General features: G+C 39.9%; 1 protein-coding gene across 1 annotated transcript; it reads right to left on the bottom strand.

The window, feature by feature from the left end:
• Positions 1–969: 969 nt before the first annotated feature.
• Positions 970–15,084, bottom strand: LOC121330682 (membrane-associated progesterone receptor component 2-like). The gene is made up of 3 exons (XM_041277395.1): positions 14,696–15,084; positions 2,978–3,133; positions 970–2,278 (listed from the first exon to the last, which is right to left on the bottom strand). The coding sequence occupies exons 1-3, from the start codon at positions 15,042–15,044 to the stop codon at positions 2,181–2,183; spliced, it is 603 nt and encodes a 200-aa protein (XP_041133329.1). The 5' UTR covers positions 15,045–15,084; the 3' UTR covers positions 970–2,180.
• Between the last annotated feature and the right edge of the window lie 8,904 nt (positions 15,085–23,988).

The following is a 23,988-nucleotide window of genomic DNA, read 5'->3' as shown; positions in this document are numbered from 1 at the left end:
ACAAAAAAAATAACCTGATATTTTCAGGTGATGTGTGTGTAAAGATTAAAATCATAAGATGATAGAAAGAAACGAATGCTTTGTGGACAGGCGTTCACTTCACAAGTGGTAATAATCAGCAACGTTGCATTTTCTATCTCAAACGCCAGACTGGATGGGCTTTATGTACATTAAAACAACACTGGATTTATTTATCAGTTAATCAGAAAACAAATCATAACAGGAGAGCTTGTTGCCTTTGTGAAGTAGACATCAATGTATAGTTAATGGACATGAACAGCTGTATTTCCAGACCCTGATGGCAACAGGCAAGGGACCTGTTGCAAGTCTGGCCCGATGCTGTTTAATGGAGTCTCTTATTCCAGCATGTTTCACTTCATCAAGGAAACATACAGAAGTCATCAGCCATAAACGTTGCACAAAAAAGTTGAAAAGGAATGTGTATTGATTACATGTATTTCATACCACCTAAATGTTTATTAAATATGTATAACACATTTCCCTCACAGGTGATGAAGACAATTGTAAAATACATATGCACTTTTAAACAAAGTGCTGCTTACCTAACACATTAAAATGAAACTGCAATTACCCAAAAGTAATTCTTCTCATCCCTTTAAGAAAAGCAGACTGGTTTGATTGTATTAAAACTGATCACCCTGAAGTCAAGTTTTCTACCTGTGGAAATGTCCAGATTATTTAACAGTATTTTAGAGGCCAAATTATTAACACATCTGAGCTTGTAAAATTTGGTTGAAACGTATCTGGAAATACTTGTTTTATTTATTTTTATAGACTGGCAAAACTTTCAATTTGTGGGGTTTTTGTGAAATGTGTGTGCCACTTGTTATAGAAGAGGCACCTCATGTTCTAAAATGAAATGCTTGAACAGCTGCAAGATAAATAACACGGAACAATTTTTTTTTTCCACTTAAGTTTTAATTTAGATTTAAAAAAACCACAACTCAGTTAATAACCAAATTATTTATTATGCAAGAACATGCCTGTCTGCTGTCACACGTTCTACATCAAACCTGAACTCAGAATAGCATACTTTCAACATGCTTTAAGGAAATGTTGTAATATTTACAGAATCAGCCAGTTTCCCTCCCGAGTTTCACCTACCCATCACAGACATGAATCGTAGTTTTGTTTTTTCATCCCTACCCACACTTAAAAATAGCGTCAGCAAAAAATACATATTATAACAACAACAACAATCATAAAGCATGGGGCATTTGGCCAACACACAGTAGTATATGATTTCCATTAACATGAATATGGCAGTAACACTGAGTATACTTTGCAGTCTATATACATGCTTGTGACAGGAAAGGATTTCCAGTCGGCTTAGCGCTTCAGGCTGACAAGAGCATGCCTTTAGTCTGAGGGTATTACAAGGAAGTGGCTGTTCTCCACTGCAAGATAAAGATAAATGGGGTCTTCTTTTAATTCAGTTCAAGTATAAAACAACTGAAATAAGGCACAATTCATATTGACCATTTTGGGGGAATACAGACTTACAGTGGCATGTAAACATAGGTGGTGAAACTTCACTGGCAACTAACTTGATACCCTTCTAAAATGAAGCCCGCCCAGTGACTTTCCCTTTTCAATCCGAGATTCAGCTTTGTGATTCAGCTTTGTGATTCAGCGTAGTTCAATGGACCACCAAACTCTGCAGTACAATCACACGGTGAAAAACTGAAAATACAGTAGTGCAAAACAGTACAAATGGAATCAATGGCATGGAACAGACTGCTAATGCAAACAGAGAATTCTCTATTTAAAAAAAAACCTCCTAAGCTCTTTAATTATTTTTAAATCAAGATCAATACACTTTAGAAGCTTACTAAACAAGAGCAATAGCTGACTGGTTGTGAACATGTAATGAGGGGGGGTGGGGGGAAGCCCTTCCCAGATTCCCACATAAAAAAACAATAACCCTTTGCCTGACATAATAGTGACAACTGAACAGGAAAAAAATACATATATATTTTGTTGGCAGCCCAAATCATTAAAACTCCCACAGGTGTGTACATCATGTTTTTTTCTTTGTCCAATATGTTTTGAATCCTCTGCCACTACAGGACAGAGCCTGGGCTGCCTGTGATCCTGTGGCAGGAGGAACACACGGTCTGCAGCCCTTGAGGGCCCTGGCTTTGGTTTGATTGAACAGTTCAGTCGTGTTTCATGTGATCCTTGACGTCCTCCTCATCTGTGTATTCCGAGGGCTCGTCCCCTGGTTTCAGAAGCCGGCCAACATAGTCGTATTTTTCTGGAATTAAATGAAATATAAGAAGCCTGCCTGTAACCTGCCAACAAGCTACAGTGTCTTAATTCAACATGAAATGTGACCTTGGTTTTTTTTTATGTGCTCGATCGTTCTAACATTAATCATTATTACCAATCCTTTTGTATCAGATTCAGCAAGGCAAGGCTCAATGTCACATGAGACATTGGTCAGCTTCCATAGCAAACAAGTTCTGTTTCTCACAGTACAGATAGCAAACCATTATCTCCATCTTGATAAAACTACTGTGTGCAAGGACCTTGTCGGAGGCAAACAGTTCTGCAGAATAATAAGGGACCAAGATATATTAAATCAGGTTAAGATTTCAAATTCAAAATAAAATTATAATTATTTTTTTTAAAACAAATGTAATGTCTCTATTGTTTGAAACACACACTGCTCAAGTTTGTGGTCAATCCTCCTGTTCAATGAATGTGTTGAACAATGTGGCAGAGAAACAGTTAATTTTTTACTAGACAACACATGCAATGAAACTCTATGGTCTGTATCATTGATGTGGCCAGAGGTTAAAACATTGTGGCACTGAAACGGTTAATCTTTAGTAGACAACACCAGTGATTTTCTAGAGAACCCTAGAAAACAGCCGACTAAGGTGCACTAAAACAATGTTTATTTTTATATTGACGTTTACATTATTAGTTCACACAGATGGAAGCATCTTACCCAAAAACTGCATCTCCCATTCCCTTACACTCTCCATCTGTACAGCGTTTAAATCAGACAGGTCATCGTATTCATCTCGTAGTGCATCTTTATCAAGGCAGAAGGTTGCCAAGCCCCTAGACCCATCTCTTCCAGCGAAGATTCCATAGGGGCCATCTATAAACAAAGAACAGCATGGCTAAGTGAAGACTGGTGCAGAAATCATACTGGCAGACAATGCAGGCATTGCTAAAGGGAATGCACCTGCTGTTCTGGGAATGCAGCAGCTTGCTCTGCCTGGGAATGGTGAGACAACTGTTTTAACAAAAAATGCATTTCCATTCACAGAATTCTGACCTCATCACAGTTTAGTATTATACTGAATTCTCTCGTTTTCATGAATTGCCGTGAGAAAGTATGTGCCAGGCTACTTTTTACAATCTACTGCAAAATAATTGTGTGTGTGCATGTTGGGTGTGGGTCTAACCCAGGTAACTATAACCTTGGAAGCTATTACAAACCAGACCTGACTTGTAAAGAAACAGCATTCAATATAACTGATGCTGTGGAGCTGTGTGAACTTGTTATAATCTCCTAATCTACATTAATGATTTAGATTCTGGTATAGTAAGCAAACTTGTTAAATTTGCAGACGACACAAAAGTAGGAGGAGTGGCAAACACTGTTGCAGCAGCAAAGGTCATTCAAAATGATCTAGACAAGATTCAGAACTGGGCAGACACATGGCAAATGACATTTAATAGAGAAAAGTGTAAGGTACTGCACACAGGAAATAAAAATGTACATTACAAATATCATATGGGAGATACTGAAATTGGAGAAGGAATCTATGAAAAAGACCTAGGAGTTTTTGTTGACTCAGAAATGTCTTCATCTAGACAATGTGGGGAAGCTATAAAAAAGGCTAACAAGATGCTCAGATACATTGTGAAAAGTGTTGAATTTAAATCAAGGGAAGTAATGTTAAAACTGTACAATGCACTAGTAAGACCTCATCTTGAATATTGTGTGCAGATATTGGTGCTCTAGAAAGAGTGCAAAGAAGAGCAACCAGAATTATTCCGGGCTTAAAAGGCATGTCATATGCAGACAGGCTAAAAGAATTGAATCTGTTCAGTCTTGAACAAAGAAGACTACGCGGCGACCTAATTCAAGCATTCAAAATACTAAAAGATATTGACAGTGTCGACCCAAGGGACTTTTTCGACCTGAAAAAAGAAACAAGGACCAGGGGTTACAAATGGAGATTAGACAGAGGGGCATTCAGAACAGAAAATAGGAGGCACTTTTTCACAGAGAGAATCGTGAGGGTCTGGAATCAACTCCCCAGTAATAATGTTGAAGCTGACACCCTGGGATCCTTCAAGAAGCTGCTTGATGACATTCTGGGATCAATAAGCTACTAACAACCAAACGAGCAAGATGGGCCGAATGGCCTCCTCTCGTTTGTAACCTTTCTTATGTTCTTATGTTATGGGTGGACTCAAAGACTTATTGCAATGAGCTGCCACACAGCAATTTTAAAAGTTTTTCAAGCTGTGAAAGCTTGAACAGTCAAGCCCTGCTCCTACTTATCTTTATAAGCATTAAGGAACTTAATGTGATTTGTAAAGTGGCCCATATTTAAGCTGCAAACTGCTGTGCAATCCTAGAAACAGTAGCTCTCTCCATGATTTATGGATGTACCTTGTGATTGTCTGGTACTGCTCTCTGTTTCCTATTTGGACAGTTAATACATACACACCATACACAGCATGTCTTAGACTTATTTGCATGAGCTCCTGCCTAGGGATTAGCTCATACATTTTATTTGGCACATGTTAAGCTTCTTACAGTGACTAGCAATTCCAGTTTTGAGGCCCTTACAAAGCTGTTGCTGTTGAACTGCATGTTTTCCCAGCACATGGCAGCCATTCCTGCTTACTAATGCACCTATTATAAAGAAAATAATAATATAATAATAATAATAATAATAATAATAATAATAATAATAATAATATATATATATATATATATATATATATATATATATATATATATATATATATATATATATATATATATATATATATAAAATTTGTGACAAGTTCCGCAACTAAAATTTATATAGGGTCATTCCAGGCTAATGATGTACACCCGATTTTGGGGCCTGGTGTTTCCTTCTTTTATTGTTGTTGATGATGCATAAACCACTTTTGATGGAGGAAGAAAGTTCCAGGGTAGGTCTGGTGTGCAGAGAACAGAAGTGTTGTGTAACTCCTACATGGTAAGGTGTCTGATGTTTGTAAAAATGCTAAACTTTGAACTCATTTGTTTCCCCATGTGCAGATTGATTGGCCCACATGTCAGCATCAACGTACAGTTAGCAAAATTAATATGAAAAACTTTGACTGAAGACACTGACAGAAAGGTCGCGTGACCTCACGGTTTCACTTGAACTGCAATGGCCAAAAATAATCTAGCCTCAAAATAAACACTTATTTAGCAGGAGTAACTTGACCATGGTCGACTGCCCATAAATAATATTCAAACTAAAAAAAAGACATGGCAAACTCAGGAACCGCCTTTCAACAGGAAGCAGATTTACACCTGGCAAGACTACAACATCAAGACTGAATGCCACCCTAAATCTCTCATTTGAGAAGTTACCAGATATCACACATTTTCAAAGCAAATGCTGTTCATTTACATAAGACAGCCTAAACGCAAAACCAAATCTTGCTTGTACAATTTCCAGGTCAGTAAAGTAACAGTTTAAAAAACAAACTTCTACACTTTACACTGTGCTTGTTCAGACAGGTGCTTCCTATTACATTTCTAAAATTAATTTAACAGCAAAACCAGATTCAATGAATTAACTGTTTCTCAATTAGAAGAATAAAGTGATTGAAACCAGCATTAAGAAAGTACTTTGTTAATTAATATATATATATATATATATAATATATATATATATATATATATATATATATATATATATATATATATATATAATATAAAGCAATAACTTTAAGGCTGGTAGAGTTGCAAGGAAATAAACAGACTCCCTACTGAGTCTGTACATTGCAGGATACACTAGACCAACTTTGATTTCCTGTAGCAGTTTACTAAAAAGAGCACACACAGCAGAAACTATTTGCAGCACATGACTGTAAAAATCTATTTGTGCAAAGGCCACTTACAGTAAGTAAAACGTTCAGTTTAACAACCCCTTTGAATAGATTTTAAATGTACAACAGATTTCAAATTCACACCTGGAACGATAACGATTTAAAAAAAAATCGTTCCAGTTCAAATTAATATGATAACGATCATTGTAAATGATAACGACAGCTATCGTTTCAAACGCTTTCAGCACGATTTTTTCCTGCAGCAACAATAACGATAAATGTTCCTGGCCAATCAGGGCTGTATTAAAATGTGACAATCACCTACCTGGTTATTTTATATATTATTTGAAACACGATAAACAGTAAATACAGGCACTGCAATGATTCACTACAGAGAAGATTGCCCTCCACTGTGCCACCGCAGAATAGCACGTCGGAAAACTGGTTCTAGTATACATCAAGGAACCCCCTTTTTTTTTTTTTTTTAATTATGTGTTATGAATTATTTGCTAAACAGCCATTATTGTATAATTATAGCACAAGGACAATGTATGATCCTATAAGCTCCATAAAGACATGACAGTCTGCGTATTGTAGTTGCTTTTTTTTTGCTTGAATAATAATAATAATAATAATAATAATTTGTATAAATGTGCACATATTTATGGAGTATAGTCATATTAAGTAAGGTGTACTCAACGACACACACCATGTTTTACTTTAATGGGAAGTGGTTCTACCCAAGGCAACCGTGCATACTTCCTTGAGGCAATACCCACGGCCTAATTTTCAGCACTTGACTACACCAGCGAGCATGTGGAATTCTCCTAGTTCCTCCCTACTCTGTAGTATCCCGTGTAGCCACACCCGTCACCTGTCTCCTACACTTTCTGTTTTTCTAATACAACAGGAGTATTTCTTAAATGTTCCTCATCGCTGTCCCTCATCTTGCTAGAAAAAAGTGGGCCCTTTCTCGTTTTGGTGTATCCGCTCCATAAACTATTTATGGTTATCGTTATCGTTCCAGGTGTGACCAGGGCTTTAGTTTTAGCATAAAGAGTTTTCCAAGGTCATACCCAGAAGTAGACTGGAATTAATCTACCTGTAGTTAACTGCATTTGTTACACACACTGTGTTATGTAGCAAGGAGTTTGTTCTGAGAAATGTACATTTTTTTACCACCTTTGTTTAGGTGAAGCTACTAGGGGAGGATTCTAACCAAAGTTATAGTTGGAAGAATTCCTGGCATTTAGCCCAATTTTCAAATTCATGAATCTCTTTACACCCATCAGCAGGAACAACACAGGGTTTTATCAGTCCTCAAAATGTAGGTGTGCATGCCAACGTCTGAGAGGAAATTGAATGCTTAGCTTTCCTCAAATTATAAAAATGCGATAAGCCACACGAAGTTGAGAACTGATAAAGCAAAAGGCAATCGCAATGTGAAGATGAGAACGCAATGATTAAAACTACACGATAGCACTTAAGAAATCAGACATTTGTGGGCTAAGCCATTGTGAAATTCTGCAGTAAAAATTACTGCGTGTAGAGCTGTGTTTAATTTTGAAGTCGCTGTGCCCTTCAAACAGTTCACTTTACACCAAAATAGAGTTCTTCTATATCTTAGTCTTGTATGCGATATTCTTTATCATCTAGCAGTAATGTGTAATTTTAGAAGATTCTGGTAGAATGTCACCGTGAGACAATTTTTGGTAGAATCACAAATTCTTGTATAGGGGTAAGGCGGGTAAGAGGACTGTAAAGGTTCAGTTGCACACGGAAAGAACTGAAAAACTTCAATACCTGCAGATCTACACAGTGGGGACAGCTTGATCTGAGTTAACCTAAGTTGTTGAATACAATATTAAGGGGGAATGGGTACTGCAATTGATAAAAATGTGTTGGTTACTACACCTTTAAAAAGGCATGCTTTCCCAGGAGTTGTGCATGTGTCTAGAGGTCACACTCTCCTCTATAATATAATAGGAACCAGTATCATTCACTGTAAACAAAGCAATGCAGCACTTTGGGTGACCTTCAAAAACACAGGCGCAACGGTGTGTTTAATGAAGGCATAGAGCCTCACCTGTGTGAGGCTTGTACCTGTTCATGGTTAAGAAACACTGCACAAATTTTACAACTAAACACACTGCTGTTCTGTTGAATTCTGCATCTCTTCGCATGTTCTTCAGCTGTATCCAAGGATTTACAAAATACAAAGCACTACTGTATGCTTAGAGTACCTTCTATATTATTACGAGCAAAGTCAGCTTACCACAAAACGCTTTACTGCAAAATAGTCTTGATCTGTTTCACGAAGGATTAAAAACTACTCAAACGTAAAAAGGTTTTATTCTGGGGGGTCCCCAAGTGTCTCACCTGGTAAAATCTCAACTGCATGGTCTGCAGGGTGAGTCATACAGCACAGGTTCGTGCCCTGGCTGTGCTGGGTCACATTGGCTCTGGCACTCCCATGGGTTAGGGCAGGGTTTCCCAATCCTTGTCCTAGGGGACTCCTGTGTCTGCTGGTTTTCATTACAACTGAGTTCTCAATTACTTAATCAAAGCCTTAATTGAACTAATTATGTGCTTAATTAGACCTAAAAAGTTGCAGATAAAGTTACTTATAAAACTGTACAGTTAACTTGAAATCTCCAATTGTCTAAAAGCTGAAAACAATTAAAAAGGTCTAATTAAGCTAATGAATGGTTCAATTAAGTAATCGAGAAGTCAGTTGGAATAAAAACAGGCAGACACACGGGTCCACAGGACCAGTACTGGGATTGGGAAGCCGTGCTGCTATAAATAGTGTGTGTGTGGGAATGTAAGTTTGGCAAGCATGGGCTTAATCTATCACCGCCAGCAATTGGGGTGGTGGGGGGGTGGACGTCCTGTGATTTTTGCACTGTTTCAAAACTTTAGTGAAGGTGAATGCCCAGCCTTTATTATTGTGTGTGAACCTTTTTGTTTTGGTCCTTGTGCCAGTTGATTTGTTCCTGAGTTGGTTTTGTTTATTTTGTTATTGAATGTGAACTGCAGTTTCCTTGTTTTCTTGTCTCATTCCTGTCGGTAACAGCTTGGCCCGTGACTATCCTATCACAGGGAGGCAAAACCAGCAGGGACTGTTTCTCCTCATCGTGCCATAGTAAACCATGCTGGCTAGGCGCCCAGTCAGCTCAAAGTCAGACACCTGCAGGGCTACCCTTTGTCCTCCAAAGGTCGGTAGCTCGATGACATATGCTCTCAAATTCAGGGGAATAAAAGAGGAAGCTGGCTTGGTCATTGCTTCGGAGGATGCCCACTGCGCCGTCGGATGTCTTGAACTTTGTGGGGAATTGCTACATTGAGGAGAAAAAATAATTGGACATTCCAAATTAGGGCTTAGGGTGGGATGTGAACTGGTAACCTTCTGGTTACAAGCCCTGGACTTTAACCACTGGACCACACTGCCTCCAGATATGGCTTAAATGATTATATGCTGACACCCACATAGCATTTAAAAATATACCAAAAACACATCCCTAAAAGTTGGCAAGGATTTTGTATGTCTAACGCAACAAACTAAAACACCTGTACATCAGGAGTTGGATTCAGCTTCTAGAGAGTGGGAAAAAAAAAAAAAAACAGGCAGAAGCTACTTTTAGATTTGAATAACTTGCAAGTATTGCTTATTAAAGTTGTACACTTAGTATGTTACTTAAATTTACTAGCAAAAGTTTTCCAAACTGCACTGAAAGGATCATTTCCTTAAAGCATGTTGTACATTTGTTGAGGTGAGGTGGGGTCACAGGGAGCCTTTTGTGTATCTTGAAGAATTCAGTGAACCAATCGAACTACAAGGCAAGATCTGCCCCTGTTAATCACTAATTGATTGATTGTGTTCACTGTTAAATAAAACCAAAACCCTACAAGTTATATTCTACTTTTTGTGTGTGTTCTGTGCAACAGGGAGGGGGCAAGTACAGTTTTCTAGCATGTTGTCCCTTTTCAGAAATTGCATACCCCTGTAGTAGAATTCCAGAAAGCTTTCCCTGTCCTTATTGTTGTATTGAGCCTGTTGTGTTTTGATCCTTAAGAACCACCCTAAACCCAATCAGAAGATCCCTGTATGCTGAATCAGTCTATGTAGGGAAAAAAAGACCACATAATACTGGCCATTCATTTAAGATGCCAAGAACAATTCAAAGCAAACGCCTGCGAGTTTCATACAAATACTTAAACTGGGAAGATGAAGCATCGTCTCTTTCCAGTCAAAGTACAGCCGTGATAGACACATGGCAAGGATATATGATTTGTGACCTGCAAGAACTCTATATAATCTACCAGATAAGAAATTAAAGTCTTAGGATTATGTTACAGTTGAGGTTTCCAACACGATCCCTGAAACATCAGGACGAGCCAGTAGTTTTAGCGCTCAGCCTATATTTAAACTACATGGGGGGGGGGAAGAGGAATTACATTTTTTTTCCTAATTAAGTATAAATCAACTAAACAAAATAATTCAATTTCTTATTCCTCATTTGTTGATAGATGAAACGGTAGCCGTATTAGTCCATTCACCTGAAGAGACCTTTGAGGTCTTGAAAGCTTGGGATTAATTATTCTTTAGTTAGTCCAATAAAAGGTATCACCTCTCCTTCTCTGTCTATTATTCCTCACTGAAGTTCTATGGATTGTGTACACCAGCAAATAACCTTCACTTCAGCGCAATGAAGGCGGCTCTACTCAAAATATTCGTCTAATATTTAGGGTTGTGAAATAATCGCAACTAACTTCTGTGATGAACGTGGACATTTTTTTTGCGTGCATTAAATCGCCCTCTATCTTGACCCTCTCAGCATACTGCAACTCATTCCCTGCGGCACGATTTTAATATACTCGAGTGCATGCAACACAATAAGTGCACTCGTCGTTTGAATAGAAAGTTAGTCACAGAACTGCACTATGGAGCAAAGCACCACAAGTGAAGGACTTAAATGAGAACTTTTTTTTCCATACAGCATTGGATAGAAAGACTGTTACTTGCACCTGTTAGTTCCAATATCACAGTGCATCTAGTCTGCTGTACCACCTTGTGTGCTGTAAACACACCTTCACTTCTCAAAATACATTTTCTAGCAGTTATTCTGTTACAAGCAGCAACAATAGAACAAATGAAACCTGTCAATTTTGACAAAGTACTTAATTTTGACATCCTGCCGTTACACTAAAATTTTTAATCGTGATTCATTTTGTTTTAAATCGCTTGACAGCCCTACTAATATTACCTAAATTCTTTTTTCATACAACTGGTGATTTTTGATGTCTCCATTTTACGTATTTTCCTCCTACAGAAACAATTTAAAGGGCTTGCACGGTATGAAATGCACACATTCACCACTTGCTGTTCTTAGAAAAGTTGGTTACTGTCCGGAAGTGCGTGAATGCTTTCTATGTTTAGTGTACCTCTTTATATAACTTCATGAGAGGAGAGAGAGAGAGAGAGAGAGAGAGTCCTCTGAGCACCTTGGCATCATGTGGAAATGCTCAGTCTCAGCTGAATTCATACAGATGGAATGCATGGAATGTCACTAGGAATGTGGGAATATGAATTGTACAATATTGAGGATTGCTCTACACCTTCTATGCCGAGATTAACATTTCCGGGAAATGAAATCATCACATACATGGGTCAGAGCCAGTCTGTAGTTATAGCTCACAGCATCACATATTCTAGTCTAGCTCCAAACTGGATCTGACCCATGTATGTGATGATTTCATTTCCCAGAAATTGTAATCTTGGCATAGAGATACAAGAGCCTGGCAGTAATCCTCAAGAATGTCAGACAGCTTCCGAGACAGAATCCCACAAAATTCACGAGAAAGACACACTGTTGAGGCTTCAGGAGCTTCTGATTGATTCATTTGAAGGTGTAGAGCAATCCTCAATATTGTACAATCCATATTCCCACCTTTGACATGGATGGAAGTCCCTTTGTGAGGCAGCACTTTTACATCTAGATCCCCACTAAAAACAGAGCCAACAGTAAATCCAGCTCAAGAGCCACTGAGTCTTCATGAACATTTACTAATGTACATTCATTACACTGCACTTACTTTAGCTTGGTCACTTTTGTAAATCAAAAGCAATTAAGGTAGTGCCATAAATTCCCTGTACACCACTTAGTACAAGGACAGTCTGCAAACCCTTTCTAGAACAAATAACTTTCCAAAGCAATCACATTTCTAACGCAATATCAGAAGGTTTGCATATTGCCGACAGCTCTCAGTACATTGAAAGTGGATACAAAATTATTTCGAAGCTCTAAAGTCGATACAGAATCAAAACAACTTCAAATCAAATAAATTATGATTATTCAGAAGAATACTAACAAGCTCAAAGGAGATGGAGCTCAAATCACAGAAACACCACAAACAATATGGCAAGAACTGAGATTAATGAGCTGCAAGGGAGCACAGGATCATGCGGCCTTGCTGTGAGTGACTGCAGCCAGTGCCATTGTCCCTTCATTTTCATTAGGATTAAATTCAAAAGCACCAACCATTAAAGTAAAAAAGTTCTTAGAATCATGCCCAAAAACCATACTTTCAGCAGGCAGTCTCTGACTGTAAAGCTTGGATTTTCTTGGGTCTCAGTAATGACATCTATTTGCATGCAATTGTCATGTGACTGGTTTACTAGCAATGCTACTGTTATAGGTTTTTAAATCTTTAAGCAATCAGGAATTGCGTTATGTCCGAAGTCCTGGCATATTGCGAACAAAAATCCCCATAAAAATAGGTTTCTAATAACAGGCACTCAACCATGATAAACTATTCCAGATAGCTTGCCAAAGCTTATTGGTTTGGTTAAACAGCAAAGTACTATACAACAAGTGAACGTACAGCCTGCTCACAATGAGATGCCCAAAAAACAAAACCAATCACAATTATGGAAAATAATTTAGCTAAATAGATTTTCCTGTTGAGTTCCACACTTCAGCATTGCATTTTTCTTCCATGAGTTTCTTAATTAGGTTTAAATAGTTTAGCAAGTCAGTGAAAACAATTACAGCACAGACTATATCTACCAGCACCTCAATCACCACTATATTAATTTAGATCATAAGGAAAAAACATAACCTTCTTCAGACACCCTCTCAAAAAGAGTACAGTGTAAGGACAAAAAGCAGCGAGGTCTGAAAAGCAAGCTGTGGTTTGAATTAGAATTTGTTATAATAAGTGATACCAACAATGTTGCTTAACACACAATCAAGTGAATGTGGGTGTACAGCGGTGTGCATTTCATGAACACCACAAGCTTGTAATGGTACGGACTTTACTGTATCTCAAATGAGGCTAAAACTAAAAACGCCCCATCATCCCAGCACGAGATTTGTACTGCTCCAGTGTGTATTTGTTCCATCGCATATTGTAAACAAGACCTCATTGTATCAATCCATTTACATAATTTACACAGAACAATGAGAAACTGTGCTTCCAGATTCACCGGGATTAAACCAACTTCACAGATCCCCAGTGAAAAGAATGGTAGTGTAGAGATGCTGGGGTGCAGGAGCAGTTAACATTAGTGATTAAATACCGGTATAGGATTTGTTTAGGATAGCATGCATTAGCTCAGCTTACTAGTCGGGTCAGAGAATGTACTACAAGACTCAAGTTCACTCACCATGTAGCAATTTAATGGGAATGATGAGGCAGTGGATTATTTTCATTTAATTATCATCATTAAATGCAGAGAGCACACTTTTTGTCTTATGACAGACTCATCTGTTATGCAAGTTGCATCTTCCTGTTTAAAGTCAGTTTCAGTCATGGGTTATGAAAGACTTTGGCAGATGGGAGAACAGGTGCAAGGTTGGTGTTTTCTTCACTGCTCATTCTGACTGCACAAATAACTAATGGGTCATGAGGATACTGCTCTGGTGCTATCTTGAGTGCCTGCAGGGTGCTGGAAGATATTGCACTATATGTGTTTGTACATGGCAACTGATCACCAATTGAATTAAAACATATCTATGTAATAATCTACTTCAGGAGACAAAATATTGAGTGTCTCCCGGCCAGCGTGGGTATTGTTTGCTTATGCTTGCTATCAAAAGCTGTAACAGTCAACTAAAAAAGCTATGCCCAAATGTGTTGCACTTCCCGTTTTGTCCCAGCCTGGTCTCAGCTGCATCCCTCAAATTACCCTCCCGCCGCTGCAAAATAAACAAGGACGTTGCAAAACTACTGCAAGTTAAAGAAACTGTTGTTAATGTAAAAAGCGTTTACTGTTAGAATTAAATTCTAATCTAATGCTGCCTACCTCTTTATACTGGATGTATGTATTCCTAGACTCGGGTAAGTAGGGGTAGAAATGGACAATGTCACGAACACTTCACCACGTTATAGTTACAGCTAATTTCTGCAGTTATCGTCACTCAGAGGTTTACACCTTCACTTGAGAATGAAGAGACAATAATAAAATTCAGTTGGTTAAAATACATTTGCACCGAGTACACCAAGAAAACATGTTATGATGTGCAGTTCTACGTGCAGATAAATATCCGTTGCCCTGCTGTCGGAGCAAAGGTTTGAGGTGACGAGACAACTGCAGTTTGCTTACCTTGACCATAAAACCTCTTGCCGCTGGTGACATCGAAGACCTTCATATTAACTGCCATTAAAATTCGGGGGTTCTGAACTCCATCGTACTCCCTCAATTGCTCGAGACTGAAATCTCGCCTCTTCATCTTGGGTAGAGTCGAGGCCTCCTTCCCTTGGGCCGCAATCAAGCCGACCCGCTTTCCCCACCGCCTGTATATACCATAGCAGACAGCCACCACCAGCAGTAAAACGCTGACATTCACCAGCATCCCGACGACACCAAACCCCAGATCTGGCTCCTCTGAGGTCACCGATCCGCCGCTGCTGCTGTCTGCTGCTTCACTCTTACCTTCTCCATCATCCGCCATGCTGCAAGTTTGCACTTACCCCCCACAACACCACCGCCCACTGGGGCTACACTCAAATCTGGTTGGATCGCGACACCAGAAGAAGCCGGGTATGTCGGGAGTTGTAGTTTTGGCACGGGAGAGGCGTTTTGTTGCTGAGCGCAACAATTTCCATGACGTCATCGCGGTATTTGTACGTCAATATACAAACAAACAAACAGTTAATTGTAATGAAGTTGTAAAAAGCAAGTATTGTTTTTATTGTTGAGTATTTATAATAAAAGAAGGCTTCAAATTATTATTAAAATTATTTTTTTATTACATTACGGGATGTCTAGTAAAAAGCTGGATAGCGATGAAATGTAATAGATGAATTTACCAAATTGACGATTATGCTAGTGACAGGTATGGTGTTATTCTATGGTACGAGTTAAAAGTAGTATACCGTGTGCTACGCTTACACGGGCATGCGCAAATGATTTTAACTCAGAAAACAATAAATTACGACAAAGGGCCAACATACTCCCAGACGCCTATTAATTAAAAAGAACAATGGTTTCTTAATTTGTGATAATAATACGAACATGAATGCAGATCAAATTGTTCTTTAATTAAATTAAATGATGTCTCAAATAAAGTCATTGTATTTTTGTTAGTAATTAATGTGCGGTACCCAGTATAAATGACAAAGGGAGTTCAAGTCACCCACCCCTACTTACTTACTTACTTACTTACTTACCTACCTACCCTATTTTCGCTTTATACCGTTTTAAGTGCTTGACTCAAAACGTGAACCCCCCCCCCAAAAAAAAAGGTATCAGTAGTAGACGCAGGTGATTCAGCTGCATTTAGAGCCGTGTTTCTCTTGAATCCCTGCGTTTGTCCTCATCCTGATTCTCTTGACCCTATTAATGTTAAATTAATGTACGTGTCTTTTTTACGTTACAGGATAAGATTAAGAACTATGCAGTTTGGAAAGGTTCAGCAGATAAACACCAGGACTGAATATCTATCTATCTATCTGAGACAAAAACACATTGGAAATGTGAAAAAAAAAGCCAAGTTATCAAAAGTGCCCAGCCATTTAAAGTGGAGATATCAAAAACACAAGCCAAGTTTCAAGAAACTATTGGGCCAACCTTGCACAGCACAAAGCAAATAGGCACAACTGTTAAACCAATGGGTTCCAAGATTGCCTCAATGGTTTCTTCTAACTTGTATCAAAAACACAAGCTAAGTTAGAAGAAACAATTGAGGCACCCTTGGACAGCACCAAGCAAAATGACAACCAGCAGCTTCTCCATCAGCCGCTTGAACGTGGCCGGGGCGTTGCACAGTCCGAACGGCACGATGAATTGCCAGAGGCCCTGTCTGGTGGAGAATGCGGTTTGGCATCAGGGGTGAGCTCCACTTGCCAATATCCACTCTGCAGGTCTAGGGAGCTGAACCACGAGGACCCAACTTTGAGGTCCAGTGACTAGTCGATGTGGGGGAGTGGGTAGGAATACTTCCTCGTGACCACGTTTAATCGGCGGTAGTTGACACAGAACCACAGGCTTCCGTCTTTCTTGTTCACTAGTACCAAGGGCACGGCCCAGGGGCTGTTGGGCGGCTCAATCACCCCGGCTTCTTGTATCTCCCGAATGATCTCTGCAGCTGCCTTGCGCCTGAACAGGGGCAGTCGGTGGGGTGGTTCCCAACTGGGTGGGGATTGTCCAGTATCGATTTGATGCTTGACCATTCCTGTCCATCATCCATCCTCCGGCCTGACCGCAAAGCAGTGCTCAAACTCTTGCAGTAAGATGCAGAGTTGATCACTCTCTCGTTCCCAGAGTCCCTCCTTGCTGTGCTGGTACACCCCCTCCATTTTCTCACTAAGGCGGTTTCCTGCCCTAGGTGCACGCCATTTGCAGGAACTCTCAAAAGAGCCGACGCTGGCTGGGATCAACCGTCTCTCTCTCTCTCACTCTGCCCCCATCTGTTGCAGGCACTGGGGTCTGGGGGTTGATGCTGGGACCGGTCGCCGCTCTCTCACTCTGTCCACGTCTGCTGCAGGAGTCCTTAAAAGGGCTGACACTCACTGGGGTCTGGGTTCTTATGCTTGGTCGCTGCCTTGCTCTTGGCGCTCGCTGTTGGTAGCCCTTAAAAGGGCTGAGCTTCACTGTACTTTCAAGACAACTTTTTCAAAGCAGAACAAGAAGTTTCTGTCATGAAGTGATAGTCCTAGAAAGTTCTGGACACATCAGAAGTAGGGAAATAACTTCTTAACTTCTTGTCCTCCTAATAATAATAGACAGAATAGAGCAATAGGGCATTGCTGACCTGCCTCAGGACAGCGGGCTGAGCTGCAACACAGGCATTGTGTTTTATCTGTCCATTGTGTAGCATTGAGGAAGCTCAATTCTATGTGGGTTGGGTTCTCTTCAATTCAACTGTAGCTGTAGGCAACAACTTCCACTGTAGTGCAACCAGTACTTTTCATTTTGTTATAATACAAATGATTATGTATTTTGATCAAAACTGCTTTTTCAGTTTATTTTCCCTTAAGAATATTTAAACTGAAAGTACAGTTTCAGTGTAGTTGTGTTCTTACCTGCTAAGACATTGCATATAGATAAGGCGTATTCCCCCCTGCACATGCCCCCCCCCCCCATTTGCTTAATATGTATCTAAATAATGTTAATTATGACGGAAAAAAAATAGTGAATATACTTACTGTTAAAAATGTGAAAACACACAAGAGGTACCTAGCTGAACAGGCTTTTTGTTGTTTTCTGTTGCAAAAACTCATACAACAATGGGCTCTAGAATATAAAGGACAGAGCTACTGTTTGTGACATACCTGAATCTAGTTATGGTTTATACTTATAATAAATTATAACATTTAAAGACTTCCTTACGTTTTCCAATTGATAAACTTCTGGATTGAACACATCCACGTGACCAATCAGCTTCAATCATGGAAGCTCCTCCCTATAAGGAAAACTGGCTATAGGAACATAACACCAGGAGGGAGGCATAGATTGAGACTACTCAGTAAAGGCATACTGTAAATCCACAGCTAAAATACAATTTACAGACATTTAATTTAAGCCTATAATCACACTGTATAAAGTTGCTAGTTATTTTTTAAATGTATTAATTGTTTAGTTTAAGTAGCTCATTTATTTAAAGAAACATACATTTAATCTGGGGCATCATAACAATATAAGAAATGTAACGTGAGGCTATGCAGCCCATGTGGCTTGCTCAGTTTATTTGGCTAAAATAAAACCAGCATATAACCTGTTCCAGTTAGTAATAATATAATTACCTTTATTTATCGAGCACCTTTCATACCACAATATTCAAGACGCTGCACTCAGGATAAAAATAGAGACACCTACAAAAACATTATTATAAAAGAAGGTAACAGAACACAAAAAGATTCCATTCAAATTACTAAAAAGTATAACAGGAAATAAGGAATAATGACACAATCCAAGATCTAGACTTTTTTTGTAATGGTTGATTTTCTACCATCTCCCATCCCTCATTCTGAACCTCATGTTAACTTTCTATCTCCCCCCCCCCCCCCCCCCCCCCCCCCCCCTATTTGCAAAACGATAATTTACCAATGTGTTGTTAGAAATATTGCTGGTTAAAAAGGCAGTTACAAATTTGGTGAATTAAAGAATTTAAGAAACTTATTAAAGCCAGTAATTCAGCGGAGAACATCATAACAACTGGCTGTTGTGCATTTTTTTAAAACGCATTTATGTTTATTTTATTGCTATTAATTTACATTTATATTATATTTTTAGTAGTTAACAGTAAACGAGAGTCTCCTGGTAAAAATGGGAGATTTGAATTAGTTTGTCAAATTAGGCCTTTTAGGTCGTTCAAAACTACTGTTTTACTATTCATATGCAGTATTCAATATGTGGGACTGAATTAAACGTACTCTCACTCCTCGTATTTGGTTGAAATATAACAGCACGGTCTGTAGGTTCCGTTTTTACAATGTTACGCCTATCTCATTGCGTCATTGTAGGGGGTGGAGTTAGTGTGCGCGCGCAATTGCTTGAGAGCGAGAGAGAGAGAGAGAGAGAGAGAGAGAGAGAGAGAGAGAGAGAGAGAGAGAGAGAGATTGTAATTGTAATTGTAATTGTAATTGTAGTGGCCCAAAAAGGGACTGTTACTTTGTCACAGAGGCCATTAAAAAGCTCCGGAGCGTTGCACCTGCATCAGTGGTCTGCCTATTATTTCTAAGAAGTTAAAAATAAACCCGGGTTCAAATACAACGACCGAGGTCATTACAATATCAACATAGATAAAAAGAAAGAAATGTGTATGTATTCATTTATGTATTAACATAGTTCAATATTTATTTATGTTTTACTTTTACCAAATATGTAGGCTTTAAGAATAGCGAACTCTCAGAAATTAACGCTATTTTTTGTCCATTGCGCACCACAAATAGCGTTACTCTCATCGACAAGTAGCGAGAGGAAACCCCCCTTCCTTGCGCCAATAAGGACCACAAATTAGCGTTACACTAACAGGAAACTTAATTTTTTCAGGTCAAGATCTTGTTCTCTGCTTGTTTTCTCAACTAATCGTATAGTATAGGACCGGTTCCTCGCGCCAAGTTACAGTGACTATACAGCATGAATACTTTACTTATTTTCAGGGTGTTGGGGAGGCAAAACTAAATCAGCCAAAACCACATTCCACATTCCACTTTTAATGTGCAGTTCCCAACATTCTTAGGTGAAATGACAAAAAAACAAAAAAAAAAAACATTTTTGTCATGTATCGTTTATACAGTAAGTAAATAATTAAACGACACACACACACACACACACACATTTTTAGCATAACTTGCTATCAACCTATACTCACATGTAGCAGACATATGTGCACCTCTCAAAAATAATAGTTTGACATGTATATTTGAAATGTTATATACTGTATGTATATGTTTAAAGTTAAACGGTATGAAAGGGGAAATAGGCATATTTATATTACCATATTACTTCAATTTGGCGCCGCGGGGTTTATTTTAAATTGATCAAAAGGACTGCGATTAACGAGAGCCTATTAGGTGGGAGTTGGAAGGTCAGGGAAGGACTGTATCAGCCAATGAGGAGTGCATATTGGTTGCTATGGGGCGGGACAAGAAGAGGCGCTTGAACGGTAGTTGAGTGTGATGCAGTTGTTTTTCTTATCGGTTTGATTTCTGTTAAAAGTAAAATATATCTTACCCGGTTGCTGTTTTTTTCTCACAGTAATTTACCTGCTTGTTTGTAATTTCTCTGTAAGAGAAACCGAAACTAAATCTTCTCATAGATAGTAAGCACTTTTTTTTATCTACACGACTGAGTAAAATTCCAATTGAATAAAAAACAAAACAGCTTAAACCCCCTCCAAGAAGATAACTTCAGCCAGCTTTCGGATAGCGCTAGAGTGACCGGCAAGCTCTAAGTTCCTCTGAGTTTACGTTTTCACCATCCAAGCTGACGACGAGGTAAACAGAGCCCTTGTTTTATCCCCAGCTGTGTTGGCTGACGTTAATACGCTACAGAAGCCCTGAATCGCATATGAAAAAAAAAAAAAAAACCCAGACTATCTCGTATCACGTACGTATGAGACAGTCTGTGTTTTCTTTTTTTCATCTGCGGTTCTGGGCTTCCGTGTATTAAGGACTGCTGTGCTGTAAGTAGTTCATCTGCTTACTAAAGTGTGTGTACATGACTTTGTATTACATGGTGGATGCAGTCTCTTAGGGGACGTCACATTTACATAGACAGAGTTGCGCATTTCGTTATTTATTCTTTGAGCAAGGGTGGAACCCACCCCCCCAAAAAAAACCAAAACATACGTTTCTTAGTTGAGAGCGACGTTTATTAAAAAAAAGATGGTATCTGAGTGAGGAACTAATTCGAGGGCGGCGTTAATTTTAATTATACACACACACACACACACACACACACACACACACACACACACACACACACACACATATATATATATATATATATATATATATATATATATATATATATATATATATATATATATTTCTACAGTGAGAATGTGGGCTAAACAGCAAATTGCAGTCTAGTTTCTTTCCCCCATTTGCCAGTGTGGGATGGGAGCAGAATGAAATGTGTTGTTTGTAATCCAGCTGCACAGCGGATTAGAAATCAGATGTCCGTGTCCGACCAGGAGTGATTTTCTTGTACTTTTAGTAAAATATATAAAATAAACATACATACCACCCTGTTGTTTTCCACATAATATTGAAATGCTTTAGCTGGTTTCACAGATCCAATTAGCACTAATCTTGGACTACTTTAGGCCCTGTCCACACTATGCCTAAACTGTATTAGTTGCCTTTAAACCGGTTTAAAAGTGCTAAATATGGTTTGTGTCTACACTACGCAGCATTTAATACTGGACTCGAGACCACATCATGGTAGTCTCAAGTCCATTTTTATGATTTCTATTACATGAGAGTAGGCTTTAAAACTTTGTGCTGATATTGGACTCAGCTCTCGCCAAGGTAAGCACCAACTAATACATAGCTTCTTTTACTGTAAAGTAATGTGATCCATCTACATTTCTTTCCATCTGATGATGGTGTTGATGGCTGAAGTGTAATGCTGGCTCCAGGGATCAGCCTATTTTGCCAACCACAACCACAGTGCAGCCTCTCTAGCACGTCAGCATGACAACCGTCTGGACTGAGCTGAGTAGGCTACTTCTCTGGGGTTTTCAATTGGGCCCCTTCCACCCTTGGTGTTTCGTTGACTAGGCTCAACAGTGATTCTGGCATCCCAGCATCACCCCCCACCGTCCCCCACTGAGCTAAGCCCAGCCTATTTACCTTTACATCGACGCTGCTTTCATTCTACTGGGCTCGAGATCCCCAACTAGAATCTTTTCATCTCAACCAGTGCCCGTTGCTCCTCCTCTCTGCTGCTTCAGATAAGTTCTTCACTATGCATTGCAACTCTTGACCACAGAATCCGATGTCTCTGAGAAACTGGATTGTGGAGTGTGCCACATATCCTCAACAACCCAACTCCGCTGGGTAAATCTGGTCTCTCCATCCTTGCTATTCCACTTCAGCAGCTAGTTGAGCGCACCAAAGTTTCTTCCTTTCGTACGCCTCATCCACAGCATCCTCCCATGGCACTGTTAAACCTCTCTACCAGGTGAACAAAGCATGCTGATCCAGACCACAAGACAATATCAGGTCGAAGGTTAGTGGTGACAATCTCAGGTGGGAAAATAAGCTGTTGTCCAATATCTACCAGCATTCTCTAGCAGTCTCTAGCAGCTTCCAGTTGTCCTGATGAGTTTTGGTTTTAATAATTGTTCGAGTGCCGCCCAGGGTGCGGCGGGGTGGCGGCTTAGGTCAGCCAGGGTTTCCTCGGCTCACTGCACACCAGCGACCCCTGTGGTCTGGCCGGGTACCTGCGGTTTAGCCTGGAGCTGCGTTGTCCTCCGACGCTGTAACTCTGGTGTAGCTGTGGTGGGCCTACAGTGTGTAAAAGAAGCGGTCGGCTGACAGCACACGTGTCGGAGGAGAGCATGTGTTCGTCTTTGCCGCTCCCAAGTCAGCACGGGGGTGGTAGCAGTGAGATGAGCCTAAAAATAATTGGCTATTCCAAATTGGGAAGAAAATTATAAAAACAGTGGCGACTACTAAATTAAAAAAAAAAAATCACTACACAACATTTTCAGGAAGTTGGTATTGTTTAAGTGAGGCATTTAAGGAGGACATGCTTGCCTCTTTTCTGTCCCATAAGATTCTAGCTCACTCTAAAGCAGCACAACGCTTTTTTATCCCTGATGGCTTTCCATAGATAGCACTATGCTTGCGTGCGCATAATCTGGTTTGTTTACTTTTTGCTGCATAACACTTTTAAATACATACGGCTCAAGAGCTGCTGTGTTGATCCTGTGTTTTTTTATACATTGTAGCACCGGGTCCAAAGAGACCGGAAATTGGGAGTGGACGAGGCAGGGGGAGAGCGGGATTGTTAGTATTCATGTATTATGTGTGTGTGCTGTCCTGTCTTCCCTGTTGTTTGTGTGTAGCCCTGCGTGAGTCTGTGAGTGGAAGCGTGTTTTGTGTCTAGGCAGTGTTGGCGGGCTGCCTGAGGTGTCACGTGCACAGTGCAGCTGTATATAGATAGGGGTTTGTGTTAACTGCACCGTGATTTGTGTTTGGTTCCGCCAGTAGTTGCTTGCGCGGGACCGAGGGTCTGAGCGATCGGTCCGTGTTTATGTAATTATACCCTTGTGTGTGTAAGCCAATAGGATTTGAGGGGAATCCCTATTTAGGAGCTGCCTGCGTGCAGCTCAGGGTTGTGTTGTGTTGTGGTTGTGGTTGAGTTGTTGCACTGCTTAACTGAGCTAATTATCCTTTTGCCTGCCGTTCCAGTTTTAATAAAAATAGCAGTTTGAACTGCAACCTGTGCTGTCTTCATTTATTCCGTTGTGGACCAAATACGCCTCTGTTACACTGGTGTTATAACTAAGTGGGATATAAAGACTGCAAGGGATGCACGGTGGATGGACCAGTGGGAATACCGGAGCCCTGAGCCGCCCCAAATCCTTTGGGATGGTGGACTGGAGGACCTACTCAATTGCCTCGAGGACCAGGATTAGTGCTTTGCCTGCGGGCAGTTCGGACATAAGGTGGTACACTGTCCTCTACTGAGCCAAAAGGGAGATAAGCTGTGTGTCTGAAAATGAAAGTGGCGGAGGGGCGGCCATTCCCCAAGGCAAGCAAGGGAGCCGTTCTCGTCTCCAGTGACTGAGGGAGAGGTGCTATCACTGCCTGACTGCCCACAGCCGCTGCCTGAATACCTACCGCCAGCATTGGTACTGCCACCACTACCAGAGAGCCCACAACCGCCACCAGTGAGAAAGTTCCCCGCTGCTGGTGAGAGAGTGTCCCGACCCACCA

This window comes from Polyodon spathula, chromosome 2 (genome assembly GCF_017654505.1).
Source record: "Polyodon spathula isolate WHYD16114869_AA chromosome 2, ASM1765450v1, whole genome shotgun sequence".
Classification (NCBI taxonomy): Eukaryota; Metazoa; Chordata; class Actinopteri; order Acipenseriformes; family Polyodontidae; genus Polyodon; species Polyodon spathula.
The sequence above is the reverse complement of the archived record's forward strand: the minus strand, read 5'-3'. Positions and strand labels throughout refer to the sequence as shown.